This window comes from Adiantum capillus-veneris, chromosome 11 (genome assembly GCF_014529385.1).
Source record: "Adiantum capillus-veneris isolate H3 chromosome 11, ASM1452938v2, whole genome shotgun sequence".
Taxonomy (NCBI): domain Eukaryota; kingdom Viridiplantae; phylum Streptophyta; class Polypodiopsida; order Polypodiales; family Pteridaceae; genus Adiantum; species Adiantum capillus-veneris.
Window position 1 is genome coordinate 113,997,497 of NC_140941.1, and position 24,473 is coordinate 114,021,969.

The window sequence follows — 24,473 nt, forward strand, 5'->3', positions numbered from 1 at the left end:
CGAGCAACCAGGAATATGACCATCCATCTTGCAAATTACAATCTCCCAAAGGGAGGTCTGCCAATGACCGAAGGTGGATGTGATAACATGCCAACATAGTGAGGTACTAATGATTGTCCATGGCTGGAATTGCTGAGCAAGAGTAGGTAACAACATGGCCTTCCTCGCTAGGGCATGGTGGCGATTCGCGAAGATCCCAAATATTAAGCCCCCCAAAGCGCTACGGAGTGCAAAGTTTCTCTATAGATAACAAACGAAGGCTTTTCTTTCGGGAATTAGTGCGCCAAAAATGAGACAAATTATCAGACATAAGCGATGCAAGGTGAAGAGGAGGCCAATGTAACAATGGCATATAGAACTAAACATATGCCATCATTATGCTCTGGACAATACGGAGCCGAACATGTAACGGCCAAGTGGACAGTTTGCAATAGTGCAATTTTAACTTTAGGCGTTGCATAACCTAATCCACTTGCTGGGTATCGGTTACATTCCACCCAATAGGATACCCACCAAGTGCCTGACAATCACATGTGAATCAATTATCTCTCCAGGCCACAAAAGATGATGCGAGTCACATCACACACACACACACACACACATCCCTGTGGCTATGTTGCAATGCTTGGCTCCCTTCATGTTCCACACAAGCAGGGAAGTAGGCCCCACACATTGCACCCCACATTGGAGCCTTAAACCTTTTCAAGTAGTAATTGAGTCAATATTATGCATGAGGGAAGGGTACGTGTGAGGAGCATCAAAGTTAGTGAGATCTATATAGGTATCCACTTTCAAGCCTATGCCACCGGGGTGAGCAAGCTTTTAATTGTCATCGTTTTGGACCATTCACAAGAGTGACAAGTCTACTTTTCTGTAGAGTGGAACTTTCTTGTAATAAACGACTTGTGTTTGGTCTACATGAGGCTTTTGAAACTATAGGATTCTTAAGAGCAAAAGTGGATTGTAGAACTAAGCTCATTGATTAGTGCCACATGGAAAACTTAATGATAGTAAAAACATTTTCCTTTTCCTATTTCTGATGTAGTTTGTATAAGGAGACACCAAGTAGGGCCACACATAGTCTTTCATCATCTTCGGGTCTATTCATGCACATGCAAAGGCATGCATTCACAACCCACTAACTCCCCAAAGTGATGCATGTTTCCACCAAATCGTCGAGCCATCAGTTGTCGATGAATACTTCAAATTTAGATGGTATAGTTTCTCGCTACAAGGCTAGCTTGGTTGCAGGTGGATTCAGTCAGGAGTATGGTGTTGATTATACGGAGACATTCTCTCCTACACTCCGACTATCTACTCTTTGAACTCTTCTAGCAATCGGAACTCACCTTGATTTGGAGATGCATCAGATGGACATGGAGACTGCTTTTCTCAATGGTTTCACCGACAACTTAATCCTTATGCAGCAGCCCCCTCACTTTGTGCATCCTCAGTTGCCACTTAGATCGGTCTATATATGGGCTTAAGCAATCTTCGAGACTGTGGAATTCCCGCTATAATGCGTTCAATAGGAACAAGTATTTACGAGATTTATAAGTGATGCTTCAGTTTACACCCGACATTGCTTTCCTCATCCTTGCTCTTTATGTAGATGACATACTTTTGATGGCATCCAACATGACCTTGATGATGCAAATTAAACACGAACTTTCAACGGCATTTCACATGACCAATGGGGGGGAATTGTTCTATATTCTCGACATGGAAATCCATCGACATCGGCCATCAAGGACTCTTCATTTATCTCAGCAAAAATTTGCTGGTGATATTCTTGGCAAATTTCGTTTAAGAGAAACTTGCGCCTGCATTACCCCATTGCCAAGCAATTACAAGGTATTATTAGGAGGACCTAAAAGTACAAAATCCTCATGGGTCAAGAGTTCTAGAGCATCTAGCTATCGAAGTATGCTTGGTAGCATAAGGTATTTAGTTAAATGTACTAGACCGGACATAGCTTTTGCATCTAGCCTTCATCTCGTTTTATGCATTATCCATCAGAGCATCATGCTCTTCTTGCTGCACGCTTATTGCATTACATTGCTCAAACCAAAAATTTGGGGATCACTTTTTGGGAAGGGTCATTCATACCCTCTATGTGTAGAAGGCTACAGTGATGCAGATTGGGCATCAGATAAGGAAACTCGGCTATCTACAAGAGGATACATTCACTTTATCAGGAGGTGCCATCTCATGGAAAAGCAAAAGACAACAAACGGTGTCACTTTAGTTGTGAAGCAGAATATAAATCTGTAACAACTACTATCTATGAAGCTTAGGTTGGACAAGTCCTGGAGATTTTCTTCACACCAGGTTTCAATAGAGATTAGCTTGACAAGTGGTAACCATGCCAATTCAACCCTCTTCAAGGGCACACCCTTTCAAATGCCTCATGGCGAGCAAGCGGATGCAAACCTGCATGTAGTTGGTCGCGATGCAAATAATGTGTCCATCATTTTTCCAGCGCCCCCTGAACCTGGTGCTTCAAATCAAATAAGTAATGCTCTTGTTGTGGTTGAAATAGTTATTGCACTAGTGCAACGAATCTCAACGCTTAACAGTGGGCATTCTTACACAAGAGACAATGGCCTTTATGGTATCCGTCTCCCAGTCTCTGTAGATGATGACCTTAATGGTATCCGTCTACTTCAGATAGCAACTTGCTATTCCATGATAGCTGACGTTCTTACTTTGACGAGTACAATTGTAGCTACCTCCATGGCTCAATTATGTCGCTCAATTGGATGCTCTTAAATGGTATGATGGTGTCCCCATATGCAGATTTTGTTGTCGACGTCCTCATCAATAGAATTCAACATCATGCCGATCTGTTAGAACTATGTCCCGTAAGCCCGATGATCCTTCCAATGAAACAATGGTAGCAACGAGAGTTCTTACAATTGCAACAACTGCTCTTGTTGTCTCGGCACATTCACTCAATTCGGTCAAAGGGGGAAAGTTCATAGATGTCGACCTCAATCTCACTCATGCAAGCTCGAACTTCAAAGTATTGATGCTGATTCTTGAGTGCGAGTTAAGATGAAAGCTGGTCATCAAATGTTCACCTTCAACTCTTTCTTGATTGATCCTTGATGAAACCCTTAAGCTCTAGATTCAAACCTAAACTGTTTCTTTCTTGTATGTACTGATTGCTTTTTGCAATCATAAAAAAAGAGCGCACTTACCTCATTTCATATAGGCACATTGCATTTGTATTTTAGGATCTTTCTTGATGTAAACAACACTTCTCTCGACATTCAGCTGAGGGGGGATGTTGGTGTGAAACGCCTAGCCTCATGCCTCGAGAACCCAAGAGGTGTGAGCATCTCTTCAAATCATCCCATTCCCAACCTATATAACTACCCCATGTATTGAACCGAATCATCGCAATCCAATGCTAACCGCCTAGCTGCCTATCCGTGTCTGTAGTCTCTCTCTCTACCTTCTCTCTCATCTTTTTCTTTGTGTAACACACACACATAATATGATCTCTCTCTCACACACACAATGCTTCCTCTCATTTATGATTCTGGATGGCCTCCAGGATTCCCACATGTGGGACCTTGGAGGGCGTCTAGAATCATGAATGAAAGGAAACATTGTGTGTGTGTGTGTGTGTTAGAGAGAGAGAGAGAGAGAGAGAGAGAGAGAGAGAGAGAGAGAGAGAGAGAGAGAGAGAGAGAGAGAGAGAGAGAGAGAGAGAGAGAGAGAATACATGTAGATTAGGCGGTAGGCGGTTAGCATTGGATTGCGATGATTTGGTTGAAATCATGGGGTAGTTATATAGGTTGGGAATGGGATGATTTGAAGGGATGCTCACACCTCTAGGGTTCGCGAGGCATGAGGCTAGGCGTTTCACACCAACATCCCTCCTCAGTTGAATGTCGAGAGAAGTGTTGTTTACGTCAGGAAAGATCTTAAAATACAAGTGCAATGTGCCTATATGAAATGAGGTAAGTGCGCTCTTTTTTTATGATTGCAAAAAGCAATATGTGCATACAAGAAAGAAACAGTTTAGGTTTGAATCTAGAGCTTAAGGGCTTCATCCAGGATCAATCAAGAAAGAGTTAAAGGTGAACATTTGATGACCAGCTTTCATCTTGAATGGCACTCAAGAATCAACATCAATACTTTGAAGTTCGAGCTTACATGAGCGAGATTGGGGTCGACATCTATGAACTTCCCCCTTCGACCGAATTGAGCGAACGTGGCGAGACAACAATAGCAGTTGTTGCAATTGTAAGAACTCTCGTTGCTACCATTGTTTCATTGAAAGGATCATCGGGCTTGCGGAACATAATTCTAACAGATCAGCATGATGTTGAATTCTGTTGATGAGGACAATATCTGCATATGGAGACACACCGTAATAGCTTTTAAGAACATCCAATTGAGAGACATAATGAGCCATGGAGGTAGCTACAATTGTACTCGTCAAAGTAAGAACATCAGCTATCATGGAATAGCAAGTTGCTATCTGAAGTAGACGGATACCATTAAGGCCATCATCTACAAAGACTGGGAGACGGATACCATAAAGGTCATTGTCTCGTGTGAGAATGTCCACTGTTGAATACTAAGGGTTCCTGCAACAATGCAATAAATATTTCAGCCACAAAAAGAGTAAAACTTATTTGATTTGAAGCACCAAGTTCAAGGGGCGCTTAAAAAATGATGGACACAATATTTGCATCGGGATCAGCTACAGATAGGTTTGCATCTGCTTGCTCGGTCATGAGGCATTGGAAAGGGTGTGTCATTGAAGAGGATTGAACTGGCAAGGATACAATGGGTGGCATTTTCACATAGGTGGACATTGAGCATTCGGCATCTGCATCTGGGCAGGAACATGACATAAGCTTGCCATCATCTTCTTCTAAAGGTTCTTTATGAAAAAGTGTTTGCCACACCATCATTAGCGGTTCCTGCATTGTCGTTGACTGCAGCATCAACATCAATTTTTAAAGTGTTTGGAATTGCCATGCTGTTCGGCATGGCACCAAAGGGTAGGCCGTTGCAGGTTGGTGAGGATCCATCCCCCTCAGCTGAATGCCGAGAGAAGTGTTAATTACATAAGGAAAGAAATCCTAATACAAGTGGAATGTGCCTATGTGAAATGGGGTAAGTGCGCTCTTGTTTTATGATTGCAAAAAGCAATCAATGCATACAAGAAAGAAACAGTTTAGGTTTGAATCTAGAGCTTAAGAGCTTCATCTAGGATCAATCAGGAAAGAGTTGAAGGTGAACATTTGATGACCAGCTTTTATCTTGAATCGCACTCGGAATCAATGTCAGGTGCAATAGAAGTGTTTACGGATTTAACTCGGATCTAGTACTCCACTTGAAAGAATTGAACTGAAAGAAAGAGAGAGATGACATGAGATGTTGGGTTCCAAACACTCAAGGGCCCCCTTGCTTTGTTGCCAGAGCAAGTACTTTCTTTGTTCTTGCACAATGTTGGTATGATGATGCTAAATGCTGAGGTACTGATGCTAAGGGGTACTGATGCTATTGATGCTGTGTACTGATTACTAATGGGTCTATGTCGACGGCGATGATGTCAATGACGAGATACTGTTGGGGTCTATGTCAAGGCTGAAATCTGAAAACGCTAGGTACTTCTACTGTGGATATGCTATTGTGGCGGTTCTACGGGGCTGATTTGCAACCGCCGATGCATGCAAGGTTGAGAATGCAAAAACGCTAGCTGATTGAATCTGAATTTGAAAAAAGGTTGGCTGGTTTGTGTTGAAACTAAAAATGCTAGGCTGATATGGGTGTAGATGGTCGATGCGGCGAGGATCTGCAACTGAGAAGGGTGCGGTACGGCGAGGTTCATGGCTGAGCTGAAAACGCTGATGTCTTTGGATGAAAACGCTAGTTCTTGCTCTGAGAAAACGCTAGAGATCGTGAGGTGCTACAGGGTGCCTAGCTCCTTGTGTCCATGCTTCTTTTGCAAGCGCTAGGGGTCCTTATATAGGTGCCATAAGCTGGATCAAGCAGCTATAAGGATGCCCCCCATGATTCCATTAAATTGCCCTCAAGTCACTTGATAAATTAAGTGACCCAACTAAGAGGTGGTTCACACAGTAAAATGCTTTGAAATGGTTGTTTCGTGCAAGAGAGGGTATGCAATTGTGACCGGCCTGGACATGCACGTCCTGCTAGAGGCTCACACATGTGCCAGGCTCAGTCCTAAGCTACTGGATCATGCTAGACTATGGCAGAACATGTCCATGTAGCGCACGTGAAGTGTGCACTTGATATCCCTCCCTGTCGAAGGTGAGACACAACTGTCGAACTTCTATCTGTACTTTTGATGTTGAATGCTTCTGATACATATGGATATATCACCAATGAAGATTCCTCCAAATGGGTGAATACTGCGGATATAGATCTGGTGCGATGTCAACACCTACCGTACGAGTTATCAGTTAGCCTTGCTACTATCGTAGAATACCAACCTTCCTTCTGACTCTGCCTTGCGAGCAAGAACGAGCACTTGAATAGTCTTGTCGTGAAAACATTGTGGGTGAAGCTCAAAGGTAAGGGTGCTCGGAGGTAAATCCAACGGTTTCTTGTCGACGGAAGTGGATGCACGCTACATGCGAATGCGAATGTAGAAGAGGTTAGGGATCTTGTCTCGAACTCCTTCCATATCCGCATAAGAGGAAGTAGATTCTGGTACTCAAGATCTGTGTTCTCGTGTATCCGATGTCGTTCTTCCTTCAAAGACATGGCAATGAAGATGAGAGCTAATGAGTCCATGGTTGAGACTCAAAGATTCTTTCAAGAAAAAAAACTGGGAGAGGTTCTGCTTGGGTTCTCGGGTTCCTGAGGTTCTTGGTTCTTCTTTAGGTTCTTCCCTGAGTTCGCAAAGCCAAAGCACACACAAAGCTTTGATACGAATGTCCGGTCCAGCGCACACAAAACTCTAATACGAATGTCCGGTCCAGCGCACACAAAACTCTAATACCAATGTCAGGTGCAACCGAAGTGTTTATGGATTTAGCTCGGACCTAGTACTCCGCACAACCACAAGGGACACTTTACTTCACTTGAAAGAATTGAACTGAAAGAAAGAGAGACACGAGAGAGAGAGAGAGAGAGAGAGAGAGAGAGAGAGAGAGAGAGAGAGAGAGAGAGAGAGAGAGAGAGAGAGAGAGAGAGAGAGAGAGAGAGATGAAATGAAATGAAATGTGGTGGATCTGATACAAAGTCAGAGTCAGAGTAAAAGCTAATGAAATGACAAATGTCACAATAAATACTATGGAATCCTAAACTACTAGGTGTGAACTAAGCAGCTAGCTGGGATAGCTAGATCACAAGAGATCCAGCATCGATCGTTGGCGGATCTCATCAATCTCCTCCATGGTCAGTAGTCTGATCGGGCGTCGTGCATGTCGAGCCAAAGTGATCCGAATCCTCTGATGCAGCCTCCGTCGATGCTGTGTAGTCCTCCGCAGTTGTGGGCGTCTGGATCTTCCCAGCTCAGTCGCTCGGTCGATCAGTGTGCCTCTGGTGTGAGACGACGAGCTCTGCTGTGGTAGTAACTCCTCCAGGTGTCCAGTGGCAGCTCTAAAGAAATCTGTGATCTGTCTCTGGGATTGGCTAGCCTCTCCTCTCATCAGGCTCTCTCTGTGTCTGCGTAGCTCGAGCAAAAACAAACCCAAGCATCTCTGATCCTCGTACTGCATGACTCTGGAGAATGGTCCAAAGCCCTCTCTGAACAAGCAATGGAAGTGGCCTCGTATCTCGTAGTAGACGGGGCAGTGGCATGTGTAGTGCAACTCTGTCTCAGGCTCGATGTCACAGAGGGGGCATGTCCTAGCCTCTGTTGGTACTCCGCTGTATCTCCCAGTCTCGATCTGCAGCTGGTGTGAAGATGTACGTATCTGGCCGATAGCAGAGAGAGAGAGAGAGAGAGAGAGAGAGAGAGAGAGAGAGAGAGAGAGAGAGAGAGAGAGAGAGAGAGAGAGAGAGAGAGAGAGAGAGAGAGAGAGAGAGAGAGAGAGAGAGAGAGAGAGAGAGAGAGAGAGAGAGCACCCCGAATGTCGGGTCCCAAACCCTCGAGGGCCCCCTTGCTTTGTTGCCAGAGCAAGTACTTTCTTTATTCTTGCACAATGCTGATACAATGTCTAAATGCTGAGGTGTTGATGCTGATGGGTATTGGTGTTGGGTACTGAGGTATTGAGAGGTTCTATGACGACGACGACGACGTGGTACTGCTGGGTCTGTGTCGACGACGATGATATCAACGACGAGGTAGTGGAGTTTCTGTCGACGACGATGATGTCGATGATGAGGTATTGATGGGTCTATGTCGACGATGAGGTTCTGTGGGTCCTTATGCCGAGCCAAGGCACAAGGTGCTGGGGTACTGTGTCGACGACAACGGGTCTATGACTGAATGTTGAAACTGTTCCGTTGACTTGGATGCGACAGAACGATCGATTGCGACGAGGGAAGGGCTGATCTGTTGGGGGTGTTGTGGCGAGAAGCCTGGAGAGGTAAAAACCTGGCTGTCTTGGCTGAAAACGCTGATGATCAAGGCTGAAAACGCTACGTGTTGTGTCACAAGACGGGCACCACGTGCCAACGGAAAAGAACAGATTGAACAGACTTTTAGCACTTCAAATAATAATTGAATGGAAAGAGATAGACGCACGTGGAGTGGCGAAGTTCCACCCCAAAGAGATTGGCTCCAAACCTTGGCGCCCCTTTCGATATTTCTTTATATTTCTTGAACTGAGTACAAAGCCCGTACTCGCGCTTTGCACTTTCTCACCGAAGCATGCCAGAGAATGAGTCCTCCGCACATATTTAAAGGCCGTTGGCCTATGAAAAGCAATTTAGATGAAAAGCCTTCAAACTCAAAAGCAATTGGCCCAAAAGCAGATGCCCAAAAATTGCCAGCACAAAAGCTGAAATCTGTACAGCTCTGCCATGTCAGCAGTTAGCGTAAAACGCGAAAATGCGTACAGCTTTGCCATGTCAGCAAGCCATCGCAAAATTCGGAAATCCGTACCATCTGCCATGTCAACAGGTCATCGCAAAATTTGGAAATCCGTACTTCTTTGCCACGTCATCGGACCCCATCGAACGGGGTCTCATAAGTTGGTGGGAACTTCTTTCGCTTCTTCTTCTTCTATTGCTTCTGCTTCTTAGGGTTTAGGGCCCTTGGCCGTGATCTGAAGGTTGGCTCCGTTCTTAAGTGACTTGACACGTCAGCAATTTGTGACATCCCCTCTTCTCGAAAGAAAGTAATTGTGACATTTAATGGCCTAGTAACTTGTGTGTAGTAGAAAATAGCATAAACATAGTGAGCATTTCATTAGAATAGATTCCTAATGAGCATAGCAAGAGTGCTTGGATGGAGAAAGCAACAAAAAGCATAACACCTAGTTAGATAGGCATGAACAATGCTTGAAAAGAGAGAGAAATTAAGTTATTGATAACAGTTGAGGGCCGGATTTACATGGAGCTTGTCACGTGACACATCCCAACCCTATGTGTCCGTGGACAAGCTACACCACAGCGGGGTTCAGTCAGTTCAGTCAAGTCTAGATTAGCAGTGATCTGGCACTTTCGTGAGTCTATTCGTAGACCGTGCATGTCCAATCACTTAGCATAGATGCACATCCTCCGGTTGCACACAGCATGATCATGGGAATTCCCATCAGAATCCATTAGCATCAGTTAAGGGAATTTTCCAGTGTATTTAGCCTATTTTCCTATTTTTGGTTATTTTCACTTATTATTTTTAAGTGACTTTCCAACAAAAGTAGGTAGGTCAATTTTGCTAAGTTAATATATAAGCAAACCCAAGTTAGCACTTTCTGGCAGAAGAGGTAGCAAGAGCTTCCCGCTCAACAAGCAACTTCTCAGCAGTACCCCCCTCAGCATCAAGATCCCTCGCCATACCTCCCATCCCCTTGGCGTTTTTCACAGATCATCTCTCGCCTTGAAGTCCTCCACCTTGTGGCGCTTGTTCCCCCCTTCAGATCAGCCATCTCCTTAGTGTTTTGCTCACCAACAGCCTGGCCTATGCAGCGTTTTTACTAATGCTAGGCCTTTGCATCAGATTAGCCAATTTCAGCCCTTCCAGACCAGCGTTTTTCAGCAGGAGTTCCTCAGCTTGGGCAGCGTTTTCAGCAGGTACCAATCTACCCAAAAACGCAGCCTAAAGAGCAGCAGCATCAGCGTTTTCATTCTCAGCAAGACCCCAACATAGCCGCTCATTTTCAGCCATAAACACCGCAAGGAAACAGTCCCTTTTCAGCCCCGAAAACAGTCCATTTTCAGCCAACAAAACAGTCCCGAAATTCAGCGAATAGAAGAACTCAGATTTCAGCCATCAAGTCGCTGTCGTCATCACCGTCGTCGTCATGGGCATAGTCCCATTGCATTAGTCCATTGCATATGCATTGTACACCTTTGTGCAATCAAAGTAGACCACTCTCGCCGACGAGAGTGGGGCCTTCGGAGGATGGTTTTACAACCTCTCGGGTGTCGTATCTCTTCTCTCTCCTTCTCTCAGTTTCATTCACTTGCACGCACAATCCACCCACTTTGTTCGTAATCATAGCACTCTCCATAAGACGGAAAGCTCTCTCTTTCCCTAAGAACTAAAAGGAACCTTGAGCAATAAAGATCACTAATCTTGAGAAAATACAACATTCATTCCGTTGCACCTTACAAAGCCGGTCTCCCCTCAAAAGGCTTTGTATTATAGGTTTCCCTCATTAAGGGAGACATTTTACAATACAATACTTTTGTGTTCCTTCAATAACTTGCTGGTGCAATGAAGATGGAAGCTTCAAGCCCATGCACACACTTATAAAACACAACATCAATTCCCTCACGGTCTCAGACCCAAGGCCTCACACACCTTCGAAGATGGTGAGAGCTAGCAGGGTATGAGACTAGATTGAGAGGAAGGAGTAGTCTTACAAGAAAGAATTATATCTCCTCACCATGTGTCCCCCTTTTGACATGTATCCCCCTTTCCCCTTTTGTGAGAGCTTTAGGTATTTAATTAATGCAATTAAACTCTTATTGGACCCCTTTGTTTTCTGGCCAATAGGAATGAGGCAAGCCATTGGGCTGTTGAATGCTCATTGGCCCCCTTGGGAGACTGTCCAATAGTCTTCGAGAGAGCTTAATTCCTATTGGTTCTTTTATCAAGTGTTTTAAAATGAATTAAACTAAATGTACTCTAGCCTAATTCTCATTGGTCCACCTCTATGGCCATCCAATAGGATTTGAATGCACCTTGGGGGCAATTGGGCTAGGGAGCTGACATGTGTCTCCTATTCCCTTTGTGTAAAGGGAGCCTGTGAGTGTGTGTGTTTCTCTCATTCCCTACTAAAAGGGGTCGCCCCCTCCCATCTAGGGATTTGCAAAGACTTTTAGGTCTTCCAAAGGCATCCAGTTCCCCTAAGGTTTGACCATTGGACTTAATATTGGATTTTGGAACCTTAACATTTTGGAAGTCTTAATGAGCTGAACCTTAGGGTCTTTGAAGCCCATTGATGCACATTGCTCTTTTGCAGATGGTCCCCCCTTTGGATCCCTATTTTCCCTCCTCTGGATCCCTATTATGGCTGGTTTGCCAGCTTAACCAATATTCTAGCTTTTTCTTCCCCATATTAAATGATCAGTTTAACATGAGAAAATCATTTAGGAGAATTAGATATTAGTTATTATGATAGTAATCGTCCATGATTACAACATATCTGCAAAACAACTCAAGTTAGCTCAAAAATTTTCGAGGGTCAATCCAAGGGACAATTAGTTTTCTCATTCCAAATCGGAACTCTTGATTTCTTGGGTCGTTTGCTTCCCAGAAGAATCTCATCCAATAAGGAGTGTCATTCTAGGTCGGAACCCTTGATATCCTGGGTCGTTGACTTCCGAGAAGTATCTCGTCCAAAAAGGAATATTCAGTGGTTGGCACATCACAATGCAACACAAATGCTCACATATGCATGTTACAAGACATAGAAACATTAAGTCCCGATGAACAATCCTCCCGCATAACCTATAACAAGGTCTGGGCCGAGAGATATTCAACGAGTCCCTCATCACTCCTCCTGCATAACCTAAAAAGATCCGCGTCGGGAGATATAGAGGCCTTTTACAACTAAATCAGAGTTACCGGGGAACGCCAATGTGGGGGCTTGGAACGCCGGAACGGCGTTTTGGCCGGTCAAAATTCCCTGGAACGCATCGGAACGGACTGCCGTTCCGACAGACATTCCATCACCGGAATGGACAGCCTGGAACAGCCCGGAACTGCAACAACGAGCAAAAACGGGCAGATTTCAACTTATAAAAATGTAGCTGTTTGGGACTTTTGGGCAACCAACGGCTATTTACAGCCCTATATAAATCCCCCCTTCCCCCATTCTTCACCAAAGCATCAAGGAAGTTTGAAGGGGGCCATCTCTCCCTTGCTCTCAACTCTCAAGCCATAGGGGCCTAGCCTCTAGCTCTCAAGTTTCAACCTCTCTCTCTCTCGGGCTAACCCTCAAGGCTCAAGGGTCAAACTCTCTCTCTCGGTCTCAACTTCCAAGAGGTGAAGCCTCTCTCTCAAGCTCTCTATCTCAACTTCTCATCGCTCAAGCCTCAAGCAAGAACGGAATCAAGCCTCTGTCTCTCTCTCTCTCTCTCAAGCCCTCTCTCAAGCTATCTCTCTCTCTCTCTCTCAAATCCTCAAAGATCAAGCTCTCTCTCTTTCACGGATAATCCATGGCTTCTTCTTCTCGTACAACCCCCTCCGTTCATGCGGGCAACACTCAAAAGGTGAAGGCATGGTCGTGGTGGGATGAAGTGACCTCAGAGGGCACCTTGTTGGCAGCGGGAGGTTCTCGTGCATGGGCATGCAAGCTATGCTCTTACACGCGGAAAGGGGGCCATGACAAAGTGAGGGCACACTTTCTTCGAGTGCTGGGACATGAGGTGAGATTTTGCTCCAACCTAACCATCGAGAAGAGGAAGGACCTCGAGGAAAAGGATCGGCAATTCAACCACAAAGCCAAGCCCGCACGCAAAGGTATTGATCCAAAGACCCTCATTTTCCCTTCTTCCTCTCTATCCGGTGTAGGTGTTGGTGCATCTTCACAAGGTCCAAAACGTCGCCAAAGGACCCTTGTCACCTCTTGGGACCCAAAGAAGAAGGAAGAGGTGGATGCGGCCGTGGCTCGATTCTTCTATCACGACCATATCCCATTTGTCGCGGCGAGGTATGTTCATTGTTTTATGATTTATCAATCTTCTCTCTCATTTCTTCCGTTATCGTCGGTTCCACCTTTTTGATACTAACCTCTTCTATGTTTGATCGAAATAGGTCGGAGTATTGGAAAGTCATGGTGCAACGGATAGGAGAGTATGGCACCGGCTATGTGCTGCCATCTTCAGAGGCTCTCCGGACCACTTTGCTCGATTGAGAGAAGGCTATCGTGGAGCAAGCAACCCTCAATATTCAGCGTCTTTGGGCAAAGCATGGCATTTCCCTCATTGCCGACGGGTGGAGCGATACAAGAAAGAGATCTATCCATGGTCTCGTCGCATACTCGAGTGGAGAGATGTACTTTGTGCACTCTCATGATGCCATCGAGAGTGGCAAGTTCGCCGATGTCCTCTCTGCAGAGTGGACAGCGGCCATAGAAACCATCAGTGAGCAACACGTGGTGGCCTTTGTCACGGATGGGGAGGCATCAAATAGGGCAGCAGCAACTATTATAGAGGGCCACTATCCGCATGTGACAGTGTGCTTCTGCATGGCACATTGCTTGAACAACCTTCTAAAAGACATCGGCAAGCTAGACTGGATCGCTCCAGTCATTGCTGATGCAGTGAAGATTATTACTTTCATCAACAATCACAACTTGGTTCGGAGTGAGTATCTCAAGAGGTCGGGCGGGAAAGTGCTTCTAAAGTATTCAGACACCCGCTTCGCATTCAACTTTCTTCTTGTGCGCAGGCTGTCTGAATGTCAAAATGCGGTCCGACAAGTCTTCATTAGTGATGAGTTCACCACCTCCCCCTATGCAAAGACAGTTGCAGGGATTTTGTGCAAGGATAAGGCAGAGGATCTTGAGTTCTGGAAGGAGCTCAAGAGTCTAGACGCACAGGTAAAACCGGTGGTTCATTTGCTTCGAGTTCTGGATGGCATGGATCCTTGCATTGGCAAGATTTATGAGGCAATGGACCGCATGATTGAGCAGCTTGCATAGCTTGAGTCGAACGCAGAGCGGTATGAGAAGATCCATGCGCTTTGCAGCTCACGGTGGAATTCATATGCCTCTCCTTTACATGGGGCAGCGTACATGGTGGATCCAGAGTTCCAAGGTGCAGGACAAGAGACAGATAGGGAAGTCATGAACCAATTTACAGAGATCTTAAACAAGATGGTTCTAGACAGAGATGGTCGACGCATTGTCAGAGATCAGTTGAGACAGTACAGAGAGATGCGGGGGTCATTTGGCAGTCGAGGTGCTCAGATTGATCGCAGGAAGATAGGTTCAGTGCTATGGTGGGAGGACTATGGCTATGATGGCCCTGAGCTTCAGAGATTGGCGATCCGTATTCTCAGCCAGTCAGTTAGTACCTCATGCTTGGAGCAATTGTGGAGTACCTTTAGCCACATTGCTTCCAAGAAGAGGAATCGGCTTGGAGTGGAGAAGGCTAATGATCTTGTCTTCGTCAGCGCAAATTTGAAAATGCTTTGCAAGAGTACAGACAAACAGACAGATCCTGTTACACAGTGGGAGATGGAGCAAGAGGCTCCTCAGGTAGGTGGAGATGCACATCCACCAACACCAGGTACTTCATCCGTGGCTGAGATTGAGCCGGACCTAGAGCTCGATGATGAGGAATGGGAGGATGTGCATGATTTACAGCCGGCTACTACGGATTGGGAGGCCTCTCAGGCTAGTGGCTCTTGAGTCTTGAGTCTGCCATTTATCCTTACCTTTTTGTATGGTTGCTTGAGGCTTGCCCTCTTTGCCATTTGTAGCTACTAGCATCTTTATGGTATTTGTCACCTTCAGTTTTTGGTATTGTGGTCAGTGGTCACTGGTTTGCCCCCCTTTGTTTTTATTGTAGCACCTTGGCGGCCCTTGAGGCTTGTTAGCCATAATTAATTCCAAAGTGTTATCTCTGACTACTACTCTTGCAATTATTTGAGAGCATTGTGTATGGGCATTGTGTTTGCTCAATGTTGTATATGTGTTATGTACTCTGGGCGCCGCACATCCCAATCAAGTCATAATAAGGTTGAATGGTCTTCGAATCGTGTTTTTTGTGGGTATTAGAGTCAAAGGACTCTAGTACTACTTGTATTCAAACACATAACGCTAAAAAAAACAATATTTGGGTGTTTTTTTAGCCTCCCGTTCCGCGCTGTTCCCGTTCCCGTTCCCCCGTTCCGCAGGGAGGCCCGTCGCCGTTCCCGTTCTGCGTTCCGGGTAACTCTGAACCAAATGCCCCCCAGACCGCAGCTTGTGTCATTTGGAGGTGCTGAGAGTAACCACTGCTCGTACTTCTTAATACTCCTCTTGTATAACCATCCAGGTTCGGGCCGAGCGTAACAAGAATATTTTTTTTTTTTTCAAGCATTCAATATTTCCCCCGCTAATAACCACAAGGGTTCGGGCCATGAGTATGTGCAAGCATTCTCAAACACCATTTCTCACTACTCCACCTGGGCGTAAATCACCAAGAATTGAAACCGGTATTCAAACTAGAGTCAAACAATTCAAATCGGCACGAAGACAGGTTCAAAACAGATACCATCCATTTCAAACAAATTCCAAATAGGATCTCCAAACAAGTTCTCAAACAAATTCTCAAACAAAATTTAAACTTACAAAGCAATCTCAACATCTGTCGAGCTCAAAAAGTCGACTGACTTTTCATCATGAAACGTGCATAAAAAATAAGGGTTAGATTCCTTCCATAAGGTCGTAGCCGACCACAGCATGGTCCATCAGATCTTGGACAGACAGTGTTCCTATGGCGACGATGGTAGTCCCAAAATATAGCAATCACACTGGACCTCCAAGGTTATCAGCTCGAGAAGAGACACCTATTGAGAGATGTTGAGAAATTTCAAGTTATAATCTGCTAGGGTTCCATGGTAAGCATTTCAAGATACCTCTGCGAGAAGTTGCACATCAAACAAAGATGTTAGAAACCATATAACTTCGGGCAATTTTTTTTTCTCTTAAAAGCTTGCCAAATCCTTGGAGTGTGCGGCTTGGTAGCTATAGACTTCCACCTCTGCATGACATTGCATCGGAGAAAAACAACAGCTCGAAACAAATCTTGGATCCTTCTCTTGCAAGTGATCTTTATGGCTTATGCCCTGTAAGACAGAGCGATGAAGACGAGAGCGCGCGCGATGCGCGATGAAGTAAGGGTGAGAGTGCTTAATGAGTTTGGGGTCAGAGCACGAAAATTCTTCAAATTAAATTGTAGTAGCCTTTGGAAGCGCCGGTTTGCTTTGTTTGCTCTTTTGTAGGACCGGTATGCTTTCAGAAAAGCACGTGCTTGATGCTCTGATACCACTGTCACAAGACGAGCACCACGTGCCAACGGAAAAGGATAGATAGAACAAACTTTTACCACTTCAAATAACAACTGAATGGAAAGAGATAGACGACACGGGGATTGGCAAAGTTCCACCCCAAAAAGCATTGGCCCCAAACCTTGGTGCCGCTTTCGGTATTTCTTTCTATTTCTTGAACTTAGTACAATGCCGGTACTCGTGCTTTGCACCTTCTCACCGAAGCATGTGAGATAATGAGCCCTCTGCACATATTTAAAGGCCCTTGGCCTATGAAAAGCAATTTACATGAAAAGCCTTCAAACTCAAAGGCAACTGGCCCAAAAGCAGATGTCCAAAACTTGCCAGCACAAAAGCAGAACTATGTACAGCTTTGCCACACAACAGTCAGCGTAAAACGCGGAAATCCGTACAGCTCTCCCACGGCAGCAAGCCATCGCAAAATTCGGAAATCCGTACCATCTGCCACGTCGGCAGACCATCGCAAAATCTAGAAATCCGTACTTCTTTGCCACGTCATCAATTGGTTACGTTGTCTTTTAAGTTTTGTGTGTGTGAGGGTCCAGCTTTATTTTAATGCCTTTGTCACTTGGGCCCCATCGAACGGGGTCTCATAAGTTGGTGGGAAGTTCTTCCGCTTCTTCTTCTTCTACTGCTTTTGCTTCTTAGGGTTTAGGCCCCTCGGCCGTGATCAAAAGGTTGGCTCCGTTCTTAAGTGACTTGACACGTCAGCAGTTTGTGACATGTTGGCATGATCCCCAAGTCTGCAGGTTTCTCTACTGCTCCTACCTCTTCTGTCTTAGACTAGCGCCCAGGGGATTTTTTTTCTGAGAAAAAGATCCTTGTATTAGTTAATGAAACTGCCCATAGGGCTACAACCACCTCTACTAGAGTTGAAAATTCTGGCTCAACACAAACTTGGCCTTTGAAATGAATGGAATGGACTGCACTCTTCTAGCTCCCGTTTCAAGCATGGCTACAATTCTGAAAATGTGTTCTGTTTTGGTTGTCGAACAGCTGTTTGGAAACAGTATAGGGCCAAGTTCCTACTTTGGGAAACTTTTTTCGAACCACAAGGAATGTCTTGTGGAGGCCTCAAGGTTTTCACAAGGCTTAATCCAGATTTGATCGCAAAAGAACCTTTTCAACTTACAAATTTATGCATTGCCTCATCGTGGGTTACACTAATGTGGACATAAAATATTTACAGAGGTTGAGGTTTGTTAAAAATTGAAATTTATAATCAAATTCAGGTTAAGTAGCTTGATTTGCAGTTTCATCAGCTGTAGTCCATTTGATTGCATTGATTGCATGTTTTGTTGAGATGTTTAGTAATGGATTGTTTTATTGTGGTCAATGGTATGTTGGAGCTGCATTAGTCTTTGTTCTTGGCTCACTGCTAGGTTTGAACTCATATGGCGCCCATATCTGCTCAGACTTTTGCCAATAAATTTCACGCTAAAACTTTTCGGATGTGCATAGCTGCTGTCTAGAGGATTGCAATCGATCTCTTTTCTTTGGGTTCTCTAGATCAACTGCTTGATTTGCATACTGTCAAGAAACTAAGTTCTCCTCTTTCTTTTCCCTTTTATGCAGTAAATTTGCAGAGATGAGCTCATCAGCTAGGCCTGAATTCCCTCGTGAAGCAATGCAAAAATACTTCATGTTGTGCAGCTCTCTTCGTAAGGCGATGGCCGTGTCAGATGCGATTGCTAAGACCTGTCAATCAGAAAAGGATCGTGAGGGGTCGTTTGTGTCGAAAGAATCAAATGAAGCGCACACCATTAGTGCAGAAAGGTTAAAAAGTGCAAGCTCCTGGATTGCTGCAGCTTTATCAACTGATCTGGCATTTGTATTGTCTGGCAACAACCAACCAAGGGATTCCAATACTGCTGCTTACAAAGCATTGACCAAGAGTCACCATGGTATTTTGGGGACAATAGATAACAGCCAAGCTCCAGATGCGGTTAGAGGCCAAAATCCTTCATTGTACAAACGATGCAGCCCATCTCCATCTCGTACATTGCAACAACCATCTCCAAGCAGAGTGGTAGGCAGAAACAATTTATCTGCAACATGCAGAGCAAGCAGCAAGAAACAGGGGAACGAGCATGAAAATTGGCTGCCGATGGCGATGAAGATCAATGTGGAAGTACGTCCTTACGAGAGTTCTATCCTTAAAAAGGATGTTCTTCAAGTTGTCAGTGGGTCTGTGAAAGATCTGCAAATGGATGACCGTCCTGATAGCAAATGGATGCAAGGACAGAGAATTGCAGGGGTAGCTGATCTTGCAAAGCAGCTGCAAAGTGAGTCTCAGAAATGGTTCTTTAAATACATGGAAGAGGCATTGAATTGTGGGTTTCATTTCAACAGGGTTCCGAACCCCATGGGGGGTGATCGCAGGTTATCAAAAGAAAGCAACACCTTGGCTTCTGCCTTTCCACAATTGAAACAAGTAAATGACTGGATAGGGCAGCTTGATCATGCGACGCTGGATTCCCACATGTTGGAAGTACTGGATAGGCTCAAAAAGAAGATCTGCATTTTTCTGCTTCAACATGTTGAACCATCCTCCACCACATTAAGACAATCAGTTTAAGCTCAAAACTATACAAAGACAATTAGCATAGAACAGAATAGCCCGATGTATTCTTTCAACAAGAGTAACAGACTGACTAGTTTTCCTACAAATGCTGCAGAGCTAAGAAAGGTTCTCTTTTAAAAGCTTAAGGATTAGTGTCTTGCTCTTTTTTGGAGTTTGGTGGGACACTTTGAACCATGTCTCAATGGCAGCTACTGCCCTGTTTAACTCATGAGTATGCACTACAATAACTGAATATGCATCTGCCATATGGCAGTTTTGCAACAAGGCATCTGTAGAGGCAGATGATGGCATTGCCTTTTGATTGATGGAAGAGTATTGTGTGTGTGTGTGTGTGTGTGAGAGAGAGAGAGAGAGAGAGAGAGAGAGAGAGAGAGAGAGAAAAGTTATATTAACGTCTTCAAAAGGCCAAAATGACCTGTGAGAGAGAGAGAGAGAGAGAGAGAGAGAGAGAGAGAGAGAGAGAGAGAAAAGTTATATTAACGTCTTCAAAAGGCCAAAATGACCTATGAGACCAAATTGTTACAGAAATTGTGAATCTGGTACCATGTCTGGGTACAAAAAGACTAGAACAAAAATACTACTACTACTACTAGAATCCATCCTTATTTGCACTTTGGATATGGAGAGAGTATGGCTCGAATCCTCCGTTGTAGTCTCGGTCGATGCTGTGTAGCCCCTTTCCTCAATGGTGGCCGTTTGAATTTCTGTAGCTCCAATGCTCGAACGATGAGAGTGCCGGTAGTGGTCAAATGAGTGGCCGAGCTTTGTAGTGATGGTTGCTCCTCTGGCTGTCCCATATCTAGTGAAAAGAAATCTGTAATCTGTCTCTGGGACTGTCTCTCTCGAGCTCTCTCTAATAAAGTGTCTCTATATCTTGTAACTCAAGTAGATATAGCCCAAGACATTTTGATCCTCATAACTCATGACCCTAGAGAAAGGATCGAAACCCTCTCTGAATGAACAATGGAAACGGCCCCGAATCTCTTAGTACATTGTGTAATGACATATGTAATGTAGTTCTGTTTTTGGCTCTAGTTGGCATAAGCGGCATATCCTGTTGTCTGTTGGTATCCCTCTGAATCTACCATTCTCAATCCCCAGTAGATGTGAGGCTGTGCGTATCTGACCAATGGCACACCGCAAACCATGAGACATGTAAGGTGCAGCGGAAGTGATGTTGAACTTTGCTCAAGATGAGTGCTCCGAACTGTGCTCAAGGGTTCCTTTTACTTACGGAAGGGAGAGCCTTCTGTTCCTTTAGTGAGAGAGTGCAAGTAGTCACAAACAAAGTGGAAAACATTGTGAATGAAGGTGTTGAGATTGAGAGATAGAGAGAGAAGAGAATACAACACCAGGGAGTTGTAAAACCCTCCTCCGAAGGTCCCACTCTCGATGGCGAGAGTGGTCTACTATTGATTGCACAATTTGATACAATGATGTTGATGTAAGTCTAATGGCTATGTCGATGTTGACGGTGTGGACGACGAGGACGAGACTACGGTTGAAAATTGGGTGCTTCGATGCTGACTATGGCTGGATTCTGCTGCCTTCAAACTCTGTTGTACTGCTGAATTTGCCTTGTTGAAAACGTGAGTTTGGCCATGCAAAAACGTTGATGCCAGTTGGCAAAGCGCTGAAGTGGATGGCTGTTTTTATGTGGCGTGAAAACGTTGGACAGCCAGTCAAAAACACTGCCTGCACTGCTGAAAACCGCTTTGCATGCTGGCTGAAAATTGCTATGATCTAGGGCTTGAAAACGTTGTTTCAAGGACTCAAAAACGTTGGCTTTTTAGGGCTGAAAACGCCAGGCTATGGGGAAGGTCGTCTTGTTGAGAAGGGTCTCCAGAGGGCTTGCTGCACTTGAGTGCCTGATGCTCTCCTTCTTCTTCTGCCAGATAGTGCTAGCTTTGGTATGCTTATATATTATCTTAGCAAAATTGCCCTACCTAGTTTCCAGCAAAAGTCACTTAAAAATAATAAGTGAAAAATGTCAAAAATAGGGAAAATAGGTCTATGCACTGTAAAAATGCTCCTGATGGGTTTTGATGGAAATCTGATGATCATGCTATGTGCAACTACAGGATATGCATCTATTCTAAGTGTCTGGGCATGCACGGTCTACGAACAGACTCACAACAGTGTCAGATCACTTCTTATTTTAGAGTGACTTGACTGAACTGAACCCTGGTCATGCTATAGCTTGTCCGCGGACACATAAGGTTGGATGTGTCACGTGATATCCCCTCCTTTTCAAAGTAAGGTACTGGTACCGTACTGTATGGCGTCGAGGGAGATCGCCAACAACGTCCGGAATCCTAGAAAGGACTCTTCGTCGAGCCCACTCTGATGTGTGGAACGTGCGATACTTGAACTTCATAAAGGTCTGCAATGCCTTCTTCTTTGGGCCGCGCCGAAAGCGACACAAAATCTTTTGTAGCTCCTTCAATGCTTCAACTTTGTCTATGGATGTAGGTCCACCTTCTTCAAGAATCTCAAAGGCTGAAAATTCCCGAAACCACTTCCAACACAAAAACATGAATATACCTATTCCATGTAAGGTGACTGGAAAAAATATCGTCTTCCTAAAAGACTGTGCATGCAATGTAGATGAACAAATAGACGGAGTGCCAAACCGTTCATCACACACACGCAAACAATGAGATCTAAATCAATCAACTGTGGCAAATCACAACGGAAATGCTCATGCTTGGTGCTCATACTTTCTTGTGCTCTTTCTACAATTGTGTCGTGCCAAGGAAGAGACACGGAATGTGACTTCCTTGAATGTATATTTTCAGCTTTTCATGAATAATCCGCATACATCCGTGCTCATTCATGAGTGAAACGTGCTCAACTTACAATATGTCATGCCTATGAAAAGGGATCTCATAAAGATGCTGACTAAAATACAAGAAACGATTATTTCGATCACGAATGAAACACTCGAACAATGCGCCGACGGATCATTCAAACAGATTGTACTTCCTGTAAAGGTTCTTTGGACCTAGGCTCGAGAGCAAAGATTGGTTCCTCGTGTTTGATCAAATTTGCAATGAGGTTAGCTTCACTAGAGAAAGTATCAACTAAACCATCATTCTTGTGAACAATCACATCATCTTCATGCAAATCATCATGCTCGTGAGAGATCACATCTTGATCATCATTCAAATGATCATACTTGTGAGAAATCACATCTTGATCATCATGCTTGTCATTCAAATCATCATGCAAATCTTGTGTGTCATGCTTAGGAGAAGAAGAGACTAAGAGAGTCTCCTTTTCCCGAATCTCTTCAATCTTCGCCTGCACATTAGAAATGAGAGAGGAAGAATGAACAACGTTCATGCGATCCAATTTTGTTTTTCTTTTTGCGTACTCGCGATCAAATTCTTTGGCCTCCAAGCGTAATTGCTCGCACTCACGCTCCATGGCTGCCATTCTTGCTTCGTGCCACGTTGTCATCATGTCCATCATCATCTTGCACCAAGCCTTCATAGGATCTGGTGCAATCCTTGGTGTAGATGGGGAAGGGGAAGGGCCAGAAAAACCTCATGGTGGGAAAAATTCTTCTTCGCTACTCCCATGCTCACCATCTTCATGCGAAGTATCCATTTTGCTTCGGGTGATGACCATCCACTGTGATCTTTGGTTCGTAAGTTCACGAGGAACTTGGATTCTTGTGGGTCTTGGTCTTGAGGTTCTTGATGGTCTTGGGTTCTTGAGTTCTTGAGGTTCTTCTTTCGCTTGCAATCTATGTTAGAGAAGGATCTTCTCTTCACCCGAGTTCTGCTCTTTTTAGTGGGCGCACCCCTTGGCGGCCTTGCACTCACACCAAGGTTGCTTTTTCCCACCTCACGTTGATTGGCCGGCCGCTAAGTGCACGGTCCGCTCTCAACGAGTGAAAAGAGGCACAAGGGGAGGTTGGACAAGCCCTTCTCTCTTGGGTTTCCTGTCACTCTTCAAAAACACGATTAGGAATCGACAGGCCCAAGCGAGCTTGGGTTCGTGCGACCGCAACAAGCAAAAACAATTCCGTGGTTCTTGCCACATGTGGTGGATACAGATGGGAGACAGCCCACAGGACAATCACGAGATTTGAGCATGGGAGTAGGGGTTGAGGAGGAGTAGGAGTGCTATTTAGGGAGGAGTTACAGCCACTACTACATATTGTACGAAGAGATGATCATGCTAAATACATGTGGGTGAGGCTGAGAGCTGACACAAGCCGATTTCTCTACATTGCCATATGTTACTTCCCCCCCAATACGTCAGTATATGCTGCACCTAGAGGACAATCACCTCTTGCTATACTAGATGATGATATATGGGAGTTTTCTAGGGATGGTGATATCATCCTCTTGGGAGACTTCAATGCCCGAACGGGCAACTCTCAGACAGACAGTCTTCTACGACACTTAAGATTATATACTTAGAGAGATGGATGTGGGTGAGTTGGGGCTTGATAGATGCTCACATGATAGAGAGCAGACGTAGTATGGGAGAAACCTCACAAAGATGACGACCATACATGGGTTAGCCATACTTAATGGCTTACAACGATTTCCTGGAGCAGCGGGTTTCGCATGCTTTCCACACACACGGGGCCAGTATAGTGGACTATGTTATGGCACAGCCGAGCTTTATTCCTTGTATTTAGGATTTCATAGTGGGAGCCAGACCAATGGGTGTAGCAGTGGATCATGCTCTTTTAACATTGTTCGTTTCATTTCAGTATAGTACAGCCCAAACATCAGGAGGCAGGTCACATACCCGTTATACATTTACACCAGAGATTGACTTGGTTTATACATAGGAGATTTATAGCCGTCTATGCACAGCTAGTCCTGGTCTCTCAGTGGAGGAGTGCACCACTTTATTGACTGAGACACTGCATGGTGCAGCATCAAAGGCATACCCACGCACTCAGCCGCGTCCGAGGCGACATTCTGGGAGCATGCCCCAGAATAGTTGGTATGATGAGGAGTGCAGAGAGATGAGAGCCCAACTCCAGAGAGATCTTCTTTTAGGAGTCATCACTTATAGACAGTCTCGGATTGCTTCCCGGCACCTTGTACGACGGAAGAAACGAGCTTACTTGGCCGAGATGGAGCGAGACTTGTATTGAGTGTTCGAGGCATGGCGATTCTTTCATGAGCACTCCCTGCCCCCAGTGATTACTTCTTTGGGCCATTATGCGACATCGTTATTTACGGTTCCTGGATAGGATCCCTTCCAGATCCTACAGAGCCATGCCCACCTACCAGCTTCTTTACCATT

General features: G+C 44.8%; 1 protein-coding gene across 1 annotated transcript in view; it reads left to right on the top strand.

Moving 5' to 3' along the window:
• LOC147447861 (protein CORTICAL MICROTUBULE DISORDERING 3-like) overlaps nucleotides 1–19,522 on the top strand; it is a 34,956-nt gene extending 15,434 nt beyond the window's left edge. Inside the window, exon 4 of the mRNA XM_086523704.1 lies at nucleotides 18,188–19,522. Within this exon, the coding sequence (XP_086379830.1) occupies nucleotides 18,188–19,190 (1,003 nt within the window). The 3' untranslated portion in view covers nucleotides 19,191–19,522. The remainder of the gene's footprint in view (nucleotides 1–18,187) is intronic.
• The last annotated feature ends 4,951 nt before the right edge of the window (nucleotides 19,523–24,473 follow it).